At 38.0% G+C, this 24,532-nt stretch overlaps 1 protein-coding gene across 5 annotated transcripts in view; it reads left to right on the forward strand.

The window, feature by feature from the left end:
* The first annotated feature begins 725 nt into the window (after positions 1-725).
* The window catches only part of VPS22 (EAP30/Vps36 family protein), a 38,271-nt gene continuing 14,464 nt past the window's right edge, over positions 726-24,532 (forward strand). For 2 of the 5 annotated variants that reach the window (XM_006858267.4, XM_088867600.1), the window contains exons 1-3: positions 726-982; positions 19,878-19,967; positions 20,098-20,208. In XM_006858267.4, the coding sequence (XP_006858329.1) occupies positions 19,917-19,967; positions 20,098-20,208 (162 nt within the window). In that variant the 5' untranslated portion in view covers positions 726-982; positions 19,878-19,916. Of the gene's footprint in view, positions 983-2,996; positions 3,051-19,877; positions 19,968-20,093; positions 20,209-24,532 lie in introns of those variants that run through there. The other 3 variants (XM_088867594.1, XM_088867595.1, XM_088867597.1) reach the window with 3 other exon arrangements.

The raw sequence follows: 24,532 nt of genomic DNA on the forward strand, positions 1-24,532 counted from the left end.
GTCCTCTAATCATTCATCTGGACATGGAGATTTATGAATATAAAAAAAAAAAGTTTTTGAATCTCGAAAATAGTGTATCTTGCAACACATTATCTAGACCGTCCATTTTCAAGATTTTCACATATTTATAGATCTACTTGATTTTAACCATTTTTGAAATTTAAAATTTTCTAATTAAGTATGAAAATAGATTTTAAGATAATATTTAAAATTTTTTACAATAAAATAATATATTATGATAAAATTTTAAGATGTGCCTTAATCGGATTGTTTAAGGTTGCAACTATACAGAAACCGCTTCTGAGAAAGTAAAGACCATGGTATGCATAAAATGGAAGTATTAAACTAAACACTCGCCACGCCGCTGTTCTTGTTGATTCCCGCGCTTCTTGTTTTTCACAGGAAGTGTTTGATAACAGGAAGTGTTTTCCTGAAACTTGGAACTTACTTAATACTGTTCATGTTTTCTGTTTGGATAAAAAAAGGAAGTCAAACTGAGAACTGCACTGCACTGTTCACGTTCCGATCTATGTATGTTAGAAAAGTTCCGGGGAAACGGTCGGAACTTGAAATTAGAAGTTTGGTTAAAACTTCACCCCTGAGAAAAATTTTGCCTTGGGATTTCTTCTTCTGTTCTTCGCTCTTGCTGAGCCACCCCTCTCTTGGCACCGTCTCGGTTCAGCGGCTTTCACAGTTCAACGCGACCTCTCTCTCTTTCTCTGCGCCGTGATATCTGTGCCCTTCTCTTTTTTCTTTCGGAATATTTGCCGGAATTCGTAACATTCGCTGGAATATTTGGAATTTTGGCCGGAACTTTTAAATCTTGCTGGAATTTGTATTGGACTTCTAGTTATAAAAGAAATTATCAGTGGAAAGATTTACTCTTTCTTCTAAATTATATCTGGCGTTCCACTGTTATCGGAGTTTTTCTTTAACTGGAGATTCTCGGTTGATTTTATTGATTTCATAGTGGTTACACCAGGTGAGTCTCTGATTCATCTGTTTTCCTGACATTTTCTAAACATTAAATTTTTGTGTTAGGGTTTTAAGGGTTCCTGTTTATGATAATGCATTTGCGATTATTGCATGGATTCATTTTTTTTCCATCCAATAATCGAAAATCGATTCTCATAAAATAGAGACGGTGCCCATGGCTCTGTTAATTCGATGGCTTGCCTTTTTTATGCTAGTTGGATATTGCTTTTCCCCCAACTCTTTTAGGGTTATCGTTATTGTAATTATAAATAATTTTTTGTTCACATATGAAACCCTGACATATATATATATATATATATATATATATATATATATATATATATATATATATATCAGGGCAAAACATCACTTTGAACTTAGTATATTGTTATTGTTTTGTTGGATAATTGGAAAGAGTTGTTTAGGGAATTAACTTGTCGGGTCAGTTAGGTTTTACTGTCAATTGAAGTTTTGACAATTTTGAACCTTGTGTAATTTCTGGGTTATTTGACCTTCTTCTGGTTTTCTGTTTGAGTATTTAGGGTGCCTTGTGCATTTACTTTTCCTCGAGGTATTTTGGAGGCCAAGGGGTCTCCTTTATTGTTCATGAGTGGCAAATTTTTCATTTTTGAATGTTGATTCAGCAGCTTCACCTAAGCTTTTCTAATCCATGATCATGTTTCTTTGGTAGTCACCATTGGTGGTTTTGGACTAATCTTCTATGGAAATTGCATGCTATGGATGAATGATTTTTCATTGCAATGAGTTACTTGTAGCCACGAGTTTTTTTCCTTGCCTTTAGCTGAAGTTTTTTGATTCATGCACATGCCATATATTAAACCTGAGAAATCATTTGTGCCGGTTTCCTTACGATACTATTGCCTTCTCTAATGGGTGATTGGTACCCAAGTAACTGTGACTGTTGTTGCTTCATTTATTTTGCTATATATTTACTTTTTCTTATCCATTTCTTCTTGTATGGTATGTATGCTTTGTTCATAAATTCTTTCTTCCAGTAATTCAATTGGTACTGGCAATAGATTCCAATATTCTTTTCGGTCCCGTACAACTAATATTCAGTGACCAAAGGATATTGCTTTTGAAAACATGATTAATAAGGTTGATGATGACTTTTTATTTTTATAGAACTTAAATGCACCAGTTGCAACTCCCCTCCGGTACACTTAATATTTAATAGAGAACAACCGGTGGTTGTGTTCTAAAAGATCTGCCCTCACTCGATTTCCTGATACCACTGTAGTAAAGCTTTTCTGGATGACTCCATAGCCATGGAATGGTCGATGCTTTACGTGGTGCCACTGTTGAGAGTAGTGTAAACAAGCTTGTACCCACAACTGTGAATGGTGTAGCCAGAGTCAAATCCATTGATAGGGGATCTGGTTCCACGTCTTTCATCTTCCATTCCTCCTATGGGTTTATGGTTTTTTTCTATGATTTTCCTTCACCACCACATGTGTGTTTGAATGGACTGATTTCTTAGTGCTTGTATGTATGTTTAACTATTACATGTTATTGTTGAGCTGTTGTGTTCATTCAATTGCATTTTCAATTATGTATGTTTAAACCTGTTACAAGTCATTGTTGAACATCAGTGGTGAATGTAAGTAGTGCTCAAGTTATTATAGGTGATTGTTGAATGGACTGATTTCTTACTGCTTGCGTTGTGCATGTGTGTTTTAATGGGCTGATTTCTTAGTGCTTGCATTTTCAATTATGTATGTTTAAACTATTACAAGTTATTGTTGAATGGGCTGGTTTTGTACATGGTTATATATGGATGCATGAATTGTGAATGTTGCTTGACATGCATCACAAATGCCTTAATAGATAACATATAAATGTTGTGTGCCATTATAATCTTAGAGAGAGAGAGAGAGAGAGAGAGAGAGAGAGAGAGAGAGAGAGAGAGAGAGAGAGAGAGAGAGAGAGAGAGAGAACACAAATGTTTTAAGGGACAAACAATAATGTTGGTTTATTGTTGAATGACGTATATTTTTTAGGTTGGGATATAAATGCATCAGTGGTGACTGTAAGTAGTGCTCAAGTTATTGCAGGTGATTGTTGCATGGGCTGATTTCTTACTGCTTGCATTATGCATGTGTGTTTGAATGGGCTGATTTCTTAGTGCTTGCATTTTCAATTATGTATGTTTAAATTATTACAGGTTATTGTTGAATGACGTATATTTTTGAATTGTGAATGACGTATATTTTTTAGGTTGGGATATGGATGCATCAGTGGTAAATATAAGTAGTGCTCAAGTTATTACAGAAAAATAATATTGTACTTTACTTTCAATTGATATTGTATTCCAAAAAATAATATTCTATAAATTAATAAAAAATAAATAATATCTATGTCTCAATTTTAACATTTACATCTTGCCTATTACTTAATCTAATCCAATACAGATACCCAGTTCTTCTTTAACTTCCCATGAGGTTATCAAACACAAAAACCATGAACTTCTTAACTTCCCAGGAGGTTATCAAACACAAAAACCAGGAACTTCTTAACTTCCCAAGAGGTTCTCAAACACAGAAACCAGGAACTTCTTAACTTCTCAAGGATGTTATTTAACACAGAAACCAGGAACTTCTTCAAGAACTACTAATTTATAACTCTTCAGTAACTTCCAATTTCCAGTTCATGTTCTTGGTTCCAGTTATCAAGAAAACTGGAAATAACATGAAGAAAACCATAAGGTGTGTCTTCTTTACGGTTTCTAGAAAGTTCGATCTAGGGTATGATCGCTTCGAACAAAACCTGCATTTTTTGACTGGTGAGTCCTCTCTGGTTATTTTTAATCTACTTTGATGAAAAGAATCTCTTCATTTGGAGCTGAGAGGGACTTTTGAGGATAAAAGAGTAAGGAGACTTAGGTTTGATACTTTGATTTGTTAATTAGACAAGAAATCCTTCCAATTTGTGGCAGGTATAGTATTGCTTTCTCATTCTGTGTTGTTTATTGGTTTATATATTGATTTTTTGATGTATTTTGGGTTCTACTTGAAGTTTGATGCAGAGAAGTTGAGAGGAAAATCTATTGGGTTTTTGTTGAGGTGTAATTAAGGCCATTGACTATTTCTATGTAATTTCCTCTCCAATAAATATTTCGATGTGATTTCCTCTCACTCAAGAAAACATAGAAAATTAGCTAATTTTATGGGTGGATGGTTTGGTTTATCTTTTATGTTTTATACAAGATGGGAGTGGGTGGGGTGGGGAGTATTTTTTGAGAGGAAGAACACCTTTCACCAGCAAATTCTTCACAAGATCCTCATCTTTAGGAAATCAGAGGCCCCAAAAGTTGCAGGCACCCAAAGTAATCGTAGAAAATCAGAGGCCCCAAAAGTTGCAGACACCCAAAGTAATGGTAGATATCAAGCCATCAAGAAAAGTGAGCTTCAAAGAGATTTTAAATAAAAAAATTAAAACAAGAAGTAAATTGTTATGGGATTAAAATCGAGCAGGGACCAATGGTTCACTTATTAATCTTTTTGGTGTTCCTCTCTTTTGTTTCAGCCATATCTTTCTTCCCCTTCTTTTCTGTTGTATTTTCTCTCTTATGCCACTTTTTGTGTTGGTGTGTCTCTCAAGGGCTACCATTAGTCAAATTTTTCCATGTTTAGTCCAAGATTATACTAATCCGCTGATTATGTGTTTTCCAATATCTATCTATTTTTCTCTTGTGATTTTATTCTCCCATATTTGATGCTGGGTGATGAAAAGCTCAGTTATTAATTTTGTTTCTCCCATAGTTGATACTGGGTGATGAAAAGCTCAGTTATTAATTTTGAGGGTTTGAGTCTGGAACTTTTCTTGTGTCTTCAAACTATATGGCTCTCATGCACTACTCTTAAAAGGATCAGTAGGTCATGTGGAAGTGTCTTTCGATGATCCAATCAACTAAATCTGTTCTAATGTTTTTTGAATCCTGTATTCATTTACCGTGCTGCTTGATCTTGCTGAGTTTTGTAAGGATGTTGTTCTCTGACGTTATCTTTCTAAGGCAGGGCTATTGCCCTTCATATGCATGCAAAATTGATTTTCCATTTCCAATATCATTTACTTCTTGTTGGCTCTAACCTATCAGTGGCTGTTAAATCTTATATGTGGAAACATCACTATGATGAGAGTCTTGGTAAAGAAAACTTTGTTATCAATACCTCTTCATGAGGTGAATTTATGTTTATTTATAATAAATATGTTAATGTCAATGTATAGTTCGTTCTTAATTGATCCCATTTCTTAATTACATTTGAGCTGCAGGGATCTTCATATTAATGTTAAAAGCTTGATCATTGAGAGGCAACATTTGGGTAAAGGTGTTTAAACACTTCAAGCAATGTGGGATTGTTTTAGTTGTAATTGAATAAAACGTTGAACCCTATACTTTTTAAAAGGAAATGTTCTGTGTATGGAGTGGGGCCGTTCAAGCCTGACCCAAATTACCTAATGGCTTCCAACATTGTATGAAACTATTCAAGTGAGCAGTATTAAAAGAAATGCCCACATGGTAAAACTATCGAGCAATATACTAAGGGAAAAGTTTATATAGAGCCAAGGCTCTAAACAATGAAATTAGAGCCTACCTAAAAAATTTCACTAAAAGAGATTGTTTTGATACCCAAATATCCTCAAATTGATCATCTCGACATCAAGATGCATGGACATGAGAAAAAATTGGATTTCAAGTTTTTGAAATAGTGTATTTTGTAACGCATTTTTGGATCGTTAATTTTCAAGATTTTCAATTTTTCATAGATCTATCAATCTACACTATTTTTGAAGCTTTAAACTTTATAAATAAAGATGAAAAAATATTTTAAGGCTATCACAAAAATTTCCAATATTGAAACTATATTTTGCGACACTATTTGAAGGTAGGCTCTAATTTGATTGTTTAGAGCTTAGGCTCTATACAAACTGCACCCATATACTAAACCACCCGGCCTCTGTCTTCCTTCTTAAATCTATTTTCAAGTGTCACTTGATTTTTCCCCTTTCCCTTCCCTTTCTCAATTATTGTCTCCGGGCTAGGTGTAAAAAAACTATCAATAGGCCCTTCCATATGATTCCTCTTAGACCCAAAACCCGTCTTACTCTTAGAGCTATAAGTAGCAACCATGCCTACCTCCTCTTCCCCTTCATCATATTCATCAGTGTCAACATCATCATTAAAAAATATGGACCCTTGCCATCAATTCTGCTATATCTCTCTTTTGATATTTTTTTCAGTTTCAATGTACTCAGAAATTTCTTTCTGTATAAACATTGGGATCTTCTTACACAGGGCAACATCACTTCTTATACCGGCAAGATGTTTCTTGAATCAATTTATGCTAGCATTAAAAATATGTTCACAAAAATTGCACATAATTTTATTTTTGTCATTCTCATCCGGGTTAACACAATACTTCCATCTAGGATCCCCACACTTAGTAGACCTTGCAGAAGGCTTCTCAAATCCAAAAAATGAGACTCAAATAAAGATTACAAACTGATCGTTTTTGCCCAATCTCTGCTCTTCGATGTTTGTTACCTTAATCGAGCTACTAATCACCTTAAAAGTCTTCTAATACCTCCAATAACACCCTAAAAATAATTCCAATGAGAAAGAAAAGTTTAGGAAGCTTCTTCAAACCACAAAAAGTACTTTGATTCTTAGAAATATGCATATAGCTAAGAGATTGTAGGGGGTTGAAAATAACCCCCGTAACATATTTATACCTTTTTGAGGGTCAAAATTACCCCCTTGCCCTTTTGGGCAACTTTAAAATTTGTAAAAAGGCGCACGTCCCTTGACGCCTGCCTTGCTTGCATGGGTGCCCGCCCAGGTACAGCTGCCCAGGCCTAGGCATGCGGGCTGAGGGGTCTTGGGTGCCTAGGTGACGGGCGGATGGTTTCTTGAAACCTTGCATGAGATGACATTCTCTGAATCCCCTTTCACTATTAGGGGAGAACCCATTCGGACTTGTATCTTTTGATAACCTCAAGGTGAGTGATAGTCTCGACTATTGTCGAGTTAGTGTCACTAATGAAACCCGAGAGAGAATAGTGTGTTCCATTGGAAATCTCTACCCCCAAAGCCTGTTTGACCCAAAATACTAAGGGAACAGCCATTAGAGTTAAGTTTGATTGACCCTGTGTCTTGCGGGCTCCATAAGGAGGATTGAGATATAATTCATGGTTGGTCTTTCCTTGAGCAACAACTCACAATTTTTCAAGAAGTTTGTGGTAGCATAGTTTTTGTATCTTTATGCATTTATTGCCAAAAAAATGTCCAATGCTTTTTAATATGATACTTTAGTTCTTATGTTGCTTATTCTCTCCCTTCAAGTCTCCAAATGTTTATTTTCTTCAGCAACAACACTTGCAGGAATCTGTCCTTTGTAGGTCATAGGAGGGTCTAAGAAGGTTTATAAGAGTAGAGGCATGGCCTTTGGCATCACCCATGTCCCTTGGAAGATTTGAAGGAAATGTGGCCATATTTTACTGGTCTTATTGCAAAGGAGAAGTAGGAGCTCATTTGTTTCTTCATCCAACTTGCGCATGACCCATCTATTGGGGATCAGAGTGCCTCTTCTTTGGATTTGATCCATGGTTAAGACTCTTCGGTTAAGGGCTAACTACGAAAAGCTTGTATTTTGGGTTGGACAGGTTTCAACCATGCGTTATTAGCTATAGAGGGAGGGGAGATGGCTGTTGAAGAGGAGGGGCCCATGTGATCTTATTAGGTATGACTTTTGCAACGTTCAAGAAAGCGTAGGCACTCGCCTAGGTGTTTTGGGGGCCTGGCCGCCTAGGCGCCTACCTAGGAACAACCTATCCTCACCAAACCCCCCCTCCCCCAAACAAAAAAATAAAATAAAGGAGTTCTTAGGGTAGGGTTTTAAGCCTCAGGGACTTTTTAGGTCAATTTTAGAGTCCCAAAATAGACGAAACATAATATTATAATCGCATAATAGATTTACGGATACAAGTCTCAAAGAGATTGTAAGACATTAAAATGCTTGAAATCCCAAATGTCATTGTAAGAAACTAGAAGTCTAGAAACAAATAACACTCAACAAGGCAAAAATAAAAAACAAATTCATCAACCAAACAACTCTATGGCATCATCTGCATCACCATGTGGGGTGTTCAAGTGAATCCTCAGGAGCATCATCATCAGAGTCATCTTCCTCCTCAACATATTGAGCGTCATCCCTCGTCTCCTCTGAATCTACTTCTTCCTCTTCATCATCCTCCCTTGATGTCATCACCCTCTTCCTCTTCTTCACCATTGCTTTCCCTTGCTGTGCCTTGTCCTTCCCCTTATTTGGCTTTGAAATTGAGCTCGAGTGGTACGCACATGGGGGCATTGATGTCCCAGCAGCCTCACGAACTCGGCCCCAAGTCAAGCCCTCTCTAGGGAATGCCTCATCATCATCAGCATCCATCAGCCACTCGCATGCGTCATCAATATCAAAAGCTTCAATAGCTTCCCTTTCATTGTTTTCTAGATGTGGATGGCGCTCTTGCAACTTTTGATTATACTAAACAAAGATTGGGTCGTCCAGTCGTTTTTGCTCTAGTTTGTTCCTCTTCTATGTATGCATCTAATAGAAAAAAACTCACAACTCACATAGTTACTAACTTACGAAGTACTAAAGTACTAGATATGTATGAAATTAACTATTTAGTAAGCATTAACTATTAACTTATTAAGTAAATAACTTACCATTTCAAAGGTGCTAAAGTTGCGCTCACATCCAGAAGCGTTGCAAGTCAGATTTAGTATTTTCATGGCTATCTGCCTCAAATGAGGGGTGCTTCCCCCATGGCCCATCGACCTTGCACTTATTTCATGTAAATGTAAAATTGTAAATGTAGTAATTTAATAAATTAGGTGTTTGGATAATTGGAATTAAATACTCAAATCATAAAATCAAATTGAGGAAGTTCTAAACTTACCAGAAGGGATCTTAGACCTTTGCTTGACTGCCACCTCCTTACATAGAGATCCAGTAGCGAGCCTATACAAATCTAACTCCATCGTTGCCTTATCCTGCACTCCAGGATTGGGGTTGAGGTTTACATTGCATTGGTTGAAAGCATCCATGAACTTAGGCTTGCTATGTACTTTAGGATCGGGGTAAGAGTGAGCAGGTTTAAGGTAGTATCCTGCTAAGTGTAGACCCCTCTCGAGCGGGTAGTTCAATTTGTCTTCAATAATCTTCAAAAAATCCTCATACCTCCTTTCATCATGGCCCAAAGATCTCTTGATTTCTTCATTTGCATCCTCTATGACTTTATAGATATGCCCCATAACAGGTTTCTTCTCAACATCAACCATCTTGAGAACCTTTATCGAAGGGCAAAATACTAACAAGGCATACTGGACCTTGTTCCAAAATCTTGAGTCCATGATAATACCCATAACAACTTTTCCATCCGCTTTCCTGGACCCCTTAAACTTGGTCCAATCCTCGAACACAAACATGGACCTCAACTTTTCCTTCTGCTCATATAAAGATTGCAAGAACAAGTGCGAGGTGGCAAATCTAGTCACCGTAGATCTCGTTTAAGTCTTAGTTCTCAGTAAACTTCCTTATCCTGGCTAAGACCTGACCAACATAGAATTCTCTAAAGTAAATTACCGTCAATGAATCAATGCATTAAAAATACTCAAAACAAGTAACAAATAACTAAATAAGCATAATGCCATAAACATAGTATAATACTATAGTGTATAATTGAGTGTGACTGTATAAATAAATTGTGACTTTCCTTGCCTGTTGGACATGAACTTCTTCTTCTTAACAATGGCCTCAAGCATGATGTCTATGCCTTGTGCTGCACAAGGGGACCAGAAAATACCTGGCCTCTTATCCATCAAGGACCTAGTGGCCGCCATATTAGCTGAATACATATCGGTCACAAGTTGGACCACTTTAGCCTCCCCTATCTCCTATATACACTAGCCAACCAAATTAAAAATGAACACTGCATCTTGGGACTTGTGTGAACCATCGATAGACCTCATGAACAGTGTCTCTAACGAACAATTCACTATCAAATTCATGATGCTTTTGTGCCTCTTATCACTCCAACCATCCGTCATATCTTTGCAACCATATACACCCTACGTATCTCTGTGGGTCCTTAAATAATTATTGTTTATCTCTACTTCTTTCGTGATTATTGTCCCTTTAAGCTCATAAGCAGATGCAGCCTTCAACCCTAGCCCCCCAAATTGGCCCATTGCTACCAACATAGTCTAGAAGCTACTTAAGTTAGTGGCATTAAAAGAAATGCCTATTTGGAACAATCACCTCCCCACATATTGGATCACCTTATCTGTATCTTCTTTCTTAAAATGTGTCTCTAGGCTTGTTTGACCGTTTTCTCGTGGTAGTACCTCATGATCAGGGTGGGGGAAGAAAGCATCCATGGCCCTCTTGTTTTTTGGCCTAGTTGAAGAACCAACCTCAGTATAGAAGTCTTCTTCTTCTCCTCGAACTCCCAAAACTTCGACACTCCTTACATGTTCATCTTGTCTTATTCTCACCTCCTGTTTCGTGTTTTTCACCCCCTTCAAGTGCTCTAGCATCTCTCCTCTGACCTCAGTAGGCACTAGAGTGCATGCAGCCACATCCCCTCTAATGCCGACTAAATGCTTCTTTAATCTGTTGATGCCGGCATTATATGATTTTTTACAAAACTTGCACTCTACCCTATTCTTGTCAAGGGGATGTGGACAAGTTTCATACTTCCTTCCAACGTGGATCACTTGGCCTACTTGATGCTCTAGAAGTCATTATCCTCAATTAAATAATAAGTGATTGAGCATCAATGTGAATCAAAATCACCTAATTAACGTACCTGTAAAATACACAAGATTAAAGAATTAACTATTAAGAAAAACATAAAAAACTCGATTTAAGTTTTAAATGAAGATATAAAAAGCATAAGAAGCTCGATATGAGTTTTAAATGAATATATAAGATGTGAGTTTAACAATTTACAGCAAGACTTAACTCAATAAGATATCACATAATTAAGATATATAACATCACTAAGATGTTAGTTTTAAAACAATAACAATTAGTTTTACAGGAAGAGTTAAACGAATATATAAGATGTTAGTTTCATATTTATTAGTTTATCAAATAACGTAAAACAAAAATAATAGAATATCAAAACATCACACATTGTACAAAAAAGGAATCAATTATTCATATAAGAATACGATATATGCCCAATTTCATCGTCCAAATGAGGAAAAATTCAATTAATCACAAAAAATTCAATCTTGCAACTGCAAACATGTAAATATATCATAAAAGAAAAAAGAAGTAAAAGAAAAAACAAATGATTCACAACATAATACGTTATAAAAAATTCAAATCAAAACCCTCATTCATATATGATAACACTTTAAAAATATTTAAATCAAATCGTTGTCGGTGCAAACCTCGTCTATACGGTTTTGGTTTTGAGGGTTTAGAATATCCTCCAAAATCCTTTGCCCCCTTTTTAGGGGGGAAGATGACAAATTTTGACCCTCAATGACGGTTTTTTCTGCCTTTTTCCAAACTGTCTTGAGGTGGCGCCTAGGCGGCCACCTACACTGTAGCACCTAGGCGGCTGCCTTGACTGTAGCACCTAGGCAGCGCCTTGCCCGCCTAGGTGGGTGTCTAGACGCAGGCCGCCTAGTAGTCCTGCCTAACTAACGTCTAGGCGCTTTTAAAATTTTTCCATCTAGGTGGCTTGGCAGCCGAATTTTTGAACATTGGTCTCGTGGTATGGAGTTTGTTGTATGAGAGCTGGTAGTGCCTGGGATCCTGGTATTTCCTTGCTTGTAGAAGAAAGAGGTCTGCCTCGTCTTCGACCGTCCAGTATGTTAGAGTGTCTCGCTTTGCTCGACCCTCACCTGCTGAGGGAGAAATGGTTCTCACGCTTACAGACAGTGAACTCACCGATGAGCACACCAAGGGACAAGCATGAGTTAGAGGGCTTGGTCTTCATCTGCTTGTCTTTCCTCAGGCAGCAGCATTTCATAAAGGTTAAAAGATGAATGCTCCTCCTCTAAAGTTTGGGCTACATACATGCGAGTCTCCAAGGGTTTTGAAAGACAGTGCAATGATAATATTCTGTTTGGCAACAACAAGAAAGAGGTCAAGGTTACGATCCTGAAAGGTGGAATTTCCCAAACCATGAGCCAAACCAAATCTGACTTTGTTACCTTTTTTGGCCCTGTAGCCCATGTTGCTGCGAGACTAGCTAAAACTAGAAATAATAAGGCACCATTATCCTGAGGATCGAAAAACTCTCCGATCTTCATCTCCAAAATTGCCCGACTTCATGTGCAGTATGAATTAAGTCCTCCTGAGCCATGTTCCTGCCCTTCGATTACTTTATACTCGCGCCAATCCTTTTGCTGACCTGATACCACCAATATTAACACCAGTTAATGCATCCGTAAGCCATCCTTTGAAACCCACTCTCAATGTTGCCACCTTGACCTACCACCCTTCTACCATAACTACATGCATTTGATTAACCCCTCAAAACCTAATGCCCCAGTAAGCTTTGCCTCATTTGCTTCCATTACAGCCAAAAATATCCTCTGTCAGACGTCCAAAAACTCTTTGCAATCCCTTCGAGAAAAACTTTTGCTCCGGGCAAATCTTCACCGAACTAAACGAAACTCCCACCTCTTCCCTACCAAACCCATGGTTTCATTCAAAACTTGATCTCTAACAAACACTCAGGATCACATATAGAGACCAGAGAGCAAAGGTTTGGCTAAGCCCAAATCCAGAACTAGAAGGCTATCCTTTCTTCAAAATTCCTTGGTGGCAACTTCCAACCCAAAGAGAAATTATGTTAGGGGTATACTGAGAGTGACTTCCACTCTGCACCAATTTACTGCAGGGCCCTGCAAAAAGGTGGGTATCTTGTTTCTTTGCCTTGCACAGTTATGCCTCTTGAATTTCTAGCCTTGGAAAACTGATCTCTCAAGGAGGGCGTCTACACCTCAGTAAGTTTGAGGCCTTAGGTGCCATAAAAAAGAAAGGCTTTCGATTTCGGCATAAGGTATTCCAGCCTATCTTTCTTGGTAGTCACTCTCAATTCCAGACTAATTTGGACATGGCCAATGTATCCGGTTGGAAGTCACTCTCAATTCCTTGCGAATTTCCATCCTTTGAGCTGGGCAATAGTTTCTGCTGTTGTTGAGTCAACAATGCCCATGCATCCGGACTGAGATAGTTTGTTATATCCTTGATTATCTCTAAAGATGCCTCCAGGACCTCACTACCACATGTTCTGGCCTCTGATTTTGGCAGCATTTACCATTTGAGGGAATCATTCCTCAACACTTCATGCCTACCTCACTTGTCACTCCACAATTTATTTCTATTTTCATCCCTTGTAACGGACCTAATCCCTTAATATGAATAGCAAAGTATTTGTCATATCATGTTATTCAGTGAATTTCCCACTTCTAAAATCCGTCCTGTCATGGTGATCTGCAGGTGAATGGCCTTCTTTTTCGTGTATTATATTCAACCTTGATTCTCTTTCAAGTTCTCCCTGTACAATTAATTCTATTACTTTATAATAATGGAACATTGATAACAGTTCCTTTTTTTGGAGACCATCTTAATTCCTAGTTCCTAAACTTGTGTGCCTCGCCGACCTGGGGGAGAGCTTTACTTGGCCATCCCATTTTGAAGGATGTCCATTTCAGTAATCTGAATCTCCTAACAACTTTTTGACACCTTTTGCAAAGACCATAGGGATGGCATTTGCTGAGTAGTGTTAGTAAGGGTGATCTTTCTGCTTAGGAGTAAAGCTACATTTCTGACCTTCAAACTTCAAATTAGGATGCAATAATGGTCCTCCCACAAGCACCATACAAAGGGATCAATGGGTAAATGGGAGGCTAAATGTTGTGATATTTATGTGATCTTTGTTTCTGTATACTTACAATATAGCGCTTTTTAATCATTTGTTTCATATGTACATTTGTTTATTAGTGATTCATTCCCTTCATTTGTTGAGAATCTGGTCCAGAACTTACATGGTTTCAAAGAAATAAAGGACTGAATCACTTACAAATGAATGTTACATATGGGACAAATGTGCATACTTCAGAATAAATTACACATGTAAGATCCATGTTTTATTGATTTTAAAGTAAAAATGGTTCTAAGACTGGATGTAACTTTTGACCAAAGTTGTCTAGTGGTTATGATAGGACTCTCTCTATTCTTCTTACTACTTTTTCTCCTATACCTGGCTCTTTATTCTGTTTCTTTTCGCTTCCCCTCCTCTCCCCACTTCGTCTTTCCTCCTTTTGTGCGGGCTTTACCTTTTGTATTGAGCTCCGGACATGTGGGTACTCTGCACCTCTCTCATCTCCCCCTTCCTCTTCTCTTCTGTTCCCCTCTATGCCGTATTCTCCTCCTTACCTCCCTCCATCCCAGGAAAATACTCTTTGTCGCTTCTCTCTACCCTGTCATCACCTCCTCATGATCAACCCCTCATTTGCGCCTCTGTCTCTTGTACAGGAGCCTCTATGGGCATTTTTGATAGAGGATCACTTGTATTTATGTTGGGTGCACAGAAATCAATTTCTGTATGCAGATTTCAACCTGTTGACAGCCATTTTTTGAAGAATGTTCTTATTTTACTTTAGTTAATACGGTCAAATATTCCCTTTAAAGGAAAAGAAGGTTCTAAGATTGGGGTCCAGAGAAAGCATCTTGTGCTAGTGTAGCATTCTTCCTCTTGAAAGAAAAATTCTCAATTATTCCTGGGGTGATCCAATTCTGGAAATTCTTTTCCTCCGTACTTCTTGTTCTAGCTACGAGTGACTCTTCCATAGTGTTTTAGTGATCCAAGAGCTAGATTGCAAACCTAAACATAAAATTCCATTTTTGGGAGACATCTTTTGGTTAGAAGTGAATTGATTGCCAATTGGAGTTCAAGTCCCCTTTTAACCCCTTCCAGATTAACCAAAAGTTGTTTTAGTATTTTTTTGATTTATGGGAAACTGTACATTTAGTAACACATGGGCAGTGTTTTAAAAAGCGTCTTGCCTTGTTACTTAGGAGCTGTTTCTAGTTGGTGGTAGCCCAACTACTAGCTAATCCGGCATGCTAGTAGTGACCCAGTGGTCCAGTCCATCCTAAAACAAGCAATGGGAGGTTAGGTGCAGCTTCTGCAAACCCATGTTCCTCTGTCTTCTCTGGCTATTCCTTTAGCCATGTCCATCTTTCTTTGCTCAGCCCACCATCGTAGCTCAATTAGGTATTTACTAGGCCCAACCAATCCTTCCCTAGGTGGTCCCCATCTATGATCCGCAACTGATACAGTAAAACCTATTTGTCCCCCAGGGTCAGCCCATAGTTCTATAGATTCAACTAGTTTCTAATCATTACCCTCAACTGTAAGGTACCAAACCAACCTATAGCTAGTCACTTGATGAAGCCGGGCTTACAATTTGGGCCAGTGTGTAGTTCAAACAATCAAACTTATATGTCTTAGGCATAAAGCCACAAACAACCCAAATGTATCCCTAGGCCAGTCACCTCTCCACAACCTGATGCAGTTCAACTAGCCAGCTTGTTTGCTTGCTTTGGACTTGTTGGACCTGCTATCAAGGTTAGCTAACTTCTTTCGTTATATATTTTATATTTTTAAACCACTCTTCTTAATTTGTTTAATTTTTTTAAAGTTAGGTCCAATTGGTTTTAGTGGTAGCCAGATCGGTTTTGATTGAGCAAGACCTCTAGCTGGTTTGATAGCCTGTCCAATTCTAATAACACTGGCAAATTTCATTTTATTTTTGGAAAAAGCTTAACGATACCTCAAATGTGTATTCTTAATACGAGCATTAGACACGAGATTTGCATGAACCAAGTCTATGAAACAATGTAAAAATGGGAGAAGTAAAGGTGCAAGAGTTTTGCAAAGGTGTTGCTGTCTTCCATGGTGTCCAAGATACTCCATCCATATATTCCGCATCCATCTTCCCATGGTTTACAGTCCCCCCCTTGATCAAAGCCCTCTCTACCTTTCCTTTCTTCTTCCCGCTTGCCCCCCAGAGCAGGGGGAGACTGTTACTCCCAGATTGTTGTAAATCCTTTGCTACCTCTGCATTTGCCAATTTCATTTCACCTCTGCTACCTCTGCTACCCCAAGAACTAAGACCAATTTAGGTCCATGTGAGATAATGCCTGTAAGCAATTATAAGTATTCAAAACCACACCTACCACCTTTCTACCACAATTACGACTACCTCACTAGACCAACCCAAAACACTCATGTCTCGCAGCCTCTCCCCTTCATACTTCCACCTAACATGAATTATACCTCTCAAATAGCCCTCCAAACCAAAAAAGAAAACACATGGTCCATAAAACATTGCATTAAACTACCTTTCCTTAAGCCTGGATTCCATGCCATAGATGGATATAAGTATGAACACTCCCAGGGACTTGCAAAACAATGCCCTCGACCTTAAACACTACTCCATTCCAGAAAAGCTCAACGCTTTGCAGCAGGCCTTCATTTCTACTTTCTATGCTCTTAGACACGACCTAGAATGTATCAAAAAATGGTTGCTGGTAGTTTCCTGGAACAATATAGTGTATGCAGGGCAGTCACTTTGGGAAATACCTTCTCTTCTCCTCCTCGATGACAATGTACAGAAAGCTTTGTTGTACAATTAAATGTCCTTGAAAGGAACAAATTACATCTCCAACCCTCGTCCAAGTCCTTTGGTTCCTTTGGAAAAGACAGTGCGCGGATCTATGCCATAGAATACTGGTGCACCTATCATCATCATCCGAGCCTTATCCCAACTATTTGGGGTCAGCTAATATTGGTGCAGCTAAGTGGCCAATATACCTTCAAGCAAATAGGCGACCACTTTGGAGGTTTCATTTCTGTGCATTGGAATCTCTCTGCTCATCATACCACGGCCATGGTTATGATTCCAAACTTCGTTTTCATCGTGCCACAAGGTTACATGTATATGCGAGGCGATTCCAGAAATGTAACCGTAAAGCTTGGTGTGGAATCAAGATAGACGGCCCTCCATAATCCATGACCACGAACTTGGGCCTGCAGTGACTAGGGACTAGGATGGTCATACTAGGGTAGCCAGGAGACGCAGACACACACATGGCAGGGACAACAGAAAGAGGAGTTAGACAGCCACTTCGAGTCAAGGACCCACTCAGAATACGGTCATTCTAAATGATGAACAAACACTTGCCCACCTGTGAAAGGCCGAAACCTTCCCCAGACCTGGACATGTAAGTTAGCTTGTCCCCCTTCTCTCTCTTACCTTCAGGCCATGTCCTCATTCCCCTCCCCGACCTCACTCCTGTCGCCCACCTTGAACCCAGACCCCATGCACATTTAAGGAAAGAGGCTGAGTGATCTACAGAATGACATGCTTTCACAATGATAGAACATTGGAAATGCTTTCTTTTATCGTGATAAGCCTTCATTTTTTTGTGTTGTAAAACCCTTTCAAGTTGTTCTCTCCACATAGCTTTAGCAAACAACAAATTTTTTAGAATTCAAAAAACTGAAAAAGTTGGGAGAAGTGTGGTTAGGGAAACACATGTTGGGGCATTGGAGGAAACTGAAGAGGTATTTAATTCCAGTGATTTTTTATTAATATCTTAGGTTGATTATGTTGTGTAATTTTTTATGGTAATAATGTTGTATAATTTTAACTGATTAGTAATTATTTTTTCTGAAATATTTTGTATTACATTTTATGATATTGGGAATTCTAATCTTGTTGCTTTTGCTTAAGTATGTATTGATATTTTTGAGCTTTAAAAATCGTATTTGACAAATTTAATTTGATGACATTGATAGGAGGCTTTTTTGAAGGATTAACTTGAGATTTCATGAATCCTGTCATTGTGTTATCTACATTTATTTGACTAATTTAATTTTATGACATTGGTAAGAGGCTTTTTTGAAGGATTAACTTGAGATATCATGAATCCCATCATTGTGTTATCTACATTTATTTGGTGATTTCTTGTATTTGAAGTTAATTTTATATCCTTTGATACTTAATGCATTTAATGTTCAAGTGCATTTGACGCGTACAATTTCCTTCTTAAGATGGAAGGAATCTCTGTTGCCCAAATGATTATATGCTTTGGCAGGAGCATATGATGCACTCACTCTCTTGGGTAAAACTCTGTGTAGGAGTATTGTTCGGACCCCAAAGTTCTAGGGATGTAACCTCCACAACCTTTCCCAATCTAAAAATATCTAAGGCCCTTTTTATTGCATGAAAATATAATGACGTTGATGTTTTTTTAGACGGTTGGGTCTAAGTGTTTAGAAAATGGAAATGAAAAAGTATATATAAGATCATTTATTTTTGGCACATGGTGGTCACAATTAATCTTCACCATTGGATGGGGAATTAGATAGCTGCATTTATCCATTAACCAGGTTCTAGGTTCGAACTATTTTGTTTGAAATTTGTGACACATCCAAGCTTTCAGATTTGACATCTGATGGCTATAGGTGATTGTTGCTTTCTTCGGTTCTTGTACCAAAGAAATATGGTCTTATTGTATACAATCCCTTCGAAAAATCACTTTGAGACTTTTCCTTGAAATTACTCTGGTGATCATAAAGTGGATTCCAAAATTTCAGATGGAGAAAAACTTCCTAACAAGGTGTTTTGCGCAAGGGAGTAAATGCACAATGTAATACTGGACATTGTTGAAATACTCGGCTCTGGCCTCACTTGAGTTTAGTAACTTGGGTAAGTCCAAGTGGACTCGCTCGAGTACTGTACAAGCATGAAAATGCCTTTAAAAAGCAAAAAAGAAGAAAAGAATACAAGGACAAAAGCCAGAAAAAACTGAAAAAGGGAAATAAAATTTGGAAAGATGGAGTGAGAGAGCATTTGTGAAGGGCGGTATGGGCGGGGGGGCGGGGGGGGGGGGGGGGAGAGAGAGAGAGAGAGAGAGAGAGAGAGAGAGGGGCTTTGTTGGTGGAGAGAGATTTACACCTTCTTGATCTGATCATTCTGATACACCTGCCTCCTCATTTATACACATTTTTTGAATGCCTCGGTTTATCTAGAAATTAGGCCTATGAGAGAGCGAGATTCACAAGATTAGGGTTTGATAGAGAAAGCTTTAAGCTATTCGTGAAGCTAGGGCTGGGAAATAGGGTAAGAGAGAGTAGAGTTGAAAAATAGAGAAGACTGAGAGAGAAGGTTGCAAAGAAGAGGTTTGAAGAGAGTTACAGAAGCTTCGTGGGACTAAGGTTGAGATAGGAGAGAGAGTGGCTTGTAGAAGAAAGAGATAGAGAGAGAGATGAAAAAGGGGGATTTCTCACATCCCTTTTTTCCTTTCTTCTCTGTAATAATACTCAGGTGTGGACTATACAGACTTGCCCGAGTACTCTAGAACTTGTGCGAGTCTCGACTGAGTTCATAGTACTCTGGTGAGTATAGTACTCGCCCAAGTACTATACATATTCCCATTGACCCGAGTGTGTACTTAGAACTCACCTTAACAACCTGCCCTAGTAAGTAACTTTGCCGAGTCCAAGTGGACTCGACTAGGTCTTCAGACACTGCTCCTGTGGGATTCTCATATGTTCTTTGCCTGTTATAAATTGTAATAAAAGCTGTGAGAATATGATATGCTCTAATCTATGTTTAGCAATGGTAAATTGCAGTAAAAACTGGAGAGAGAGACTTTGCATGCACTTTAGTTTTCTTAGTCCGTTATAAATAATACCTTATTTCCTCGTTACCAAGTCTGTAAAATTATTCTTCTTAGTGCCTTTCTACCTCTCTTATGCTGAGATTTTTATGTTCTTAGTGCCTATACCTCCTCTACCAACGTCGTAAGCCCACAAGGATGCGCCGGAGGCCAGGCATCTCTGGTCTACAAACAGCAGCAGCTGCTAGGGTAACTCTTTATATATTTATTTTCTCTCCTCTCCTCCTTTTCATATTTTCTTTCTTTCTGTTTTAAAGTCTCTCTCTGATGTTTAGATTTCAGCATTTTTTGACAATTTTTTCTGATGGATATTTTTAAGGATCAATATCGATTGCTCGGGGAAAATGTTGCTAAAATCAGAACCGATCTTATGAAGGAGCAGCTCTCCACTTTCCGATCCCAATTGGAGGAATTTGCTCGGAAACACAAGGTTTTTTTTCTTTATTCACTTTGTCCCCAAATTTGCTTTCTTCTGCTCCAATTAAGTCAACTGAAGTTAGTTTTCATCTGCTTCAATTAAAATGTTATTTTGTTTGCTCCAAATTTATGTTTCGCCTCTCTCACTCCTTCTTGTTCTTTTTATTGGTTTTTTCCATCTCTCTCTATGCAGTCGGATAGATATAAAGTTGAGAGAGAGAGAGAGAGAGAGAGAGAGAGAGAGAGAGAGAGGGAGGGGGAGAGAGAGAGAGATAGATAGAGAGAGAGAGAGAGAGAGAGAGAGAGAGAGAGAGAGAGAGAGAGTTCCCTTACAATTACTGAGGAATGACTTGTTCGCCTTGTTATCTGCACTTCCATCAGTACCTTTTTATTGCCTTCAAATTTTCTTTCAAAGGAGGTTCCAGATTTCTATTTTATCGAGTTCATTTTTTTTGACTTGTATTTGTTCACTAGATGGGAAAAATTGAATAATGTTTCTCCTTTTTTTTTTTTCGACAAACCCTGATTAAAATTTCGAACTTCAAGTTCTCCCAACTTTGTGAACCCTAATTTCTCTTCTTTCATCATGACATGGCTTCCTCATCTACAAACTTTCTTTTGACACCTAACTTGATCCCTAATATGGTCTCTATTAATTTTGGACTCTTACCAACTTCATAATGTGGAAAAATCAAACTGTTCTAATTCTACATGGGCTAAGACTAATGGGATATCTTGATGGAACTTGTTTCCTCCAAAATTCATTGAGAAATAGATTGTTCTGGTAGTTGGTGTAAACAAGATGAAACTAGTCTCTAACCCTGACGGTGAGAAACTGATATGCCAGAGACTGGTCATTAATAGACTCGATCAATTTCATTGCTTCCAAGACATTGTATTCCAAGTGATAGGTGTTCGCTCGACCAAAGAGTTGTGGGATCTCCTTTGTAAGCTTTACTCTCAGTCATCTAAGGCGAGCTTGATGCATATCCGCTGTCAACTCTAGCAATGCAAGAGAGAGTTGTTCTATTACTGAGTACTTTATTAAAGTGTGATCAATCATCTGTCGTTGGTGATGAGGTCAGCGATGATAATAAGATACTCTACCTGCTTGGAGGATTATGTGAAAATATGTCATGTTCGTCACATTGATCATGTCTAGACCATCTACATCTGACTTGAATGAGCTTTGCCCTCACTTCTTGCAACATGGCTTTGTTTAAGAATTATCATTGTAAATTGAAAGAATGTGTTCGTGATGTTTTAAATATGGAGTCTTACAACTCCAAAATTACTACTAGAGACCATGGAAGGCATAGACCTATAAGAGAGGCAGCCCTATTTATGATGCATGCTAGTAGAGTTCCCAGATCTATGTCGAGTGAGGCTTTCCTTAATACGGTATATGTTACTAATTGCTTGCCTTCCCTGGAACTAATGGAAAGTCACCATTCTTTTTTCTTCATCAAAGACACCTGGGTTATAGTAGACTACGGGTTTTTGGATGCTATGGTTATGTTCATGTAGATTGAAGTCAAAGGGATAAATTGATGCCAAAAGTTGAAATGTTTGTATTCATGGACTATCGCAATATGCATAACGGATATCACCACTACTGCCCAAGAACTTAGGAAATTTTGATTTCACAACATATGCCCTTTGAAGAGAACTCAATTTCTTCTCCGAAACTTTCAAAATTTGATGGAGAAGATATTCAAGTCGTCTGCCAAGTGCCTAAAATTGATTCATCCTTGTGTAGTTTTGCTAACAAATGTGCTTTGAGCTTGTCACATGATTAACCACTATCTTGCTGAAGTTGTTCATCAGAGAAAGATCGAAGTACAATCATCAGAGAAAGATCGAAGTACAACACATGACAAGTATAACAACGAGTTGATAGTCTATCAAAGTACAAAGAAAAGGGAGCGCGGCCCATGGAAGACATCCTACGTATGGGATTGTGCATCGAGAAGTAGAGACGAATGGGGGGGAGCCTGACACATTCTTTAACACTCAAGAATGATAAAATCAAGAATGTAGTATCTTGCAGTATTTAGATGTTGGGGATCAATGAACTTGTGATCAGCCTGCACTTGACATCCAATAGAAAGGTAGGTAAGTTATGAATATCCTTTTGTTGAACATCAAGTTTTCTTAATAGAAATTTTGAAAGAGCATAGGCCCAGATCCTATGAAGTGTTAGTGAAGAATGTAAGAGGGCTTATAGTTGTTGGAAATGACTGTTATTATGAATCGTTTTGAAAATCAGAATCGCGGAATTGCGGGTGGCCAGAAGATTCCTATAGTCGGAATTTCCATCCATGCAATACATATCACATGAAGCATGATTCCTACCATTTAAGAATCACACTCCGATCCCTAAGGAATTGATATTCTTAGCTTGTTGGAGTTATAGTCCCTTCAACTTGGAATCGAAATTCCTAACTTACGTTATCACACTCCAGACCATTTGGAACCAGGTTAGAAATTATCAAGAAACGATTCGAAAAGGCAAAAGATTTATGGTTTTAAATTATGTATAAGGAAGAATTCTGTAGTATTGGATTCCATATATTGAGTACGCTTACCCAATGCTCTCCCATTATTGGAATTGGTGTCTTTGTGGCCCCACCCTAGCATTAGAATCGATGTATTGAGTGCCTTTATCATTGTTCTCCACAAGTATTGGAATCAAGGTTGAGTACTTTTCTAGGAATGATCTAAACGAGAGTTTGTCGGCATTTATAGAGTTTCCAAATACCCATGGTATATTAATTATTGATAATTTTAACTAACAAATTATTTTTCAAACTTGCCAATCATGGGCAGTAGTTTTTTCTACTGTGATACCAAAGTGCTAGAACCATTTTCATGAATCTAGTGCTCATGGAAAGACCGAACAATTCAGATAGATCAACACGTTGTAAGAGAGAAAATTGAAGTCAAAGAAATAGTTGCCAAGTGTGTTGAGACCGATGGATAGGCAGGTAGCAAACATGTTAGAGAAGGATTGACCAAGCAGAGCATAGACTTTTAAAGGGCAAGCTGTCCATGATTGTTGCCGATGTACAATTGAAGGGGTGTATTAAGGATATGATGTTTGGGGACATATTTATTTTGTACCCATGTGTAATATTTCGTATTGCCATGGGCATCTACGTATTATTAAGAATATAAGGAAGTCCAAGCACACAATGAGTAGCCTTGGACGATCCATTGCAGATTCAGCCACTCTCCACTACTCATGCATAATCTCTATCTTATTTTCTTTCATGTGTCCCATTAAATTTTAATTTGTTTGAACGAAAGTGGTCTGTCATACTTTTGTTAGAATTTTTTTTCATTTGATTGATGGGTTTGAAACCTTGAGGAATATGGACCAAACCTCTTACCTTTGAAAATTATATGGATAATAAGTTAGTGTGAGATAAAACTTGTTTCCACCAGGGTATCTTACCTTGATAGTTGGGGGGAAATGAATTAGGAGAGGATACCTGTTTTCCTTAGTGTTGCTTGAACACCTTGTTTTGCTTGTGTTTTCGAGAAAAGTGTTTCTTATATTTTGAAGGTTTTGGCACCTCAAAATTTCTTTTTAGTTTTGTGACACTTTTAGAAAATGTTAGAATTGCACAGAACTATTAAGATTTGAATACAAATTATCACTTAATTATTTTTTGGTTAGTAAAAAAGATCGATATGACTAAGGGCCTTTTTGATATCTGGCATCAATTGCAATTAATCCCATCTTAAAATTTACTACCGTCAAATGAGCTTAGCGTAATTTTTTATTTCCACCACCTAAAACGTTCTGGCTAGCAAATTAACTCCGAACTATAATCCTCAGAAAAATAAGTTAAAGTCTTATTTTATAAAAGATTTCAAATGGCATTTGCCAGGGATGACCATCTAAGGTAGGAAAGAGCGTGAGCCTGTAGTCTAAGTTCTCACATTTGCTCCATCTCTCTCTCTCTTTCTGTATAAGTCCTCACATTTGCTCCTTCTGTCGCTCTCTCTCCATCATCATCATCATCATTAGAGCCTTATCCCAACTATTTTGGGTTCGGTTCTTGATCCCAATTCCCAAAATCTCCCTAGAGTTCAAGCTTTTTCCTTCTAAGCCAAACCTCTATGGCTTTGTCCCTAAATCAAGTTTTTTTTTTGCCATTAATGGACCTTAAGCAGCTTGCTTCGCCACAAAAGCCCTATCTTCTCTTTCCCATGGTTCCCTGACATTTCGCCTTACAAATGTCCTCTTTCTGCGATTAATGGACCTCAAGATCTTGGTTCTTCTTCCAAATTTCTCCCTTTTGTCTCAAAAGCCAATTTTCTGGCATGTT

The sequence above is a fragment of the Amborella trichopoda genome, chromosome 5, assembly GCF_054954075.1.
Source record: "Amborella trichopoda isolate Santa Cruz 75 chromosome 5, AtrichopodaSantaCruz75HAP2 v2.0, whole genome shotgun sequence".
Taxonomy (NCBI): Eukaryota; Viridiplantae; Streptophyta; class Magnoliopsida; order Amborellales; family Amborellaceae; genus Amborella; species Amborella trichopoda.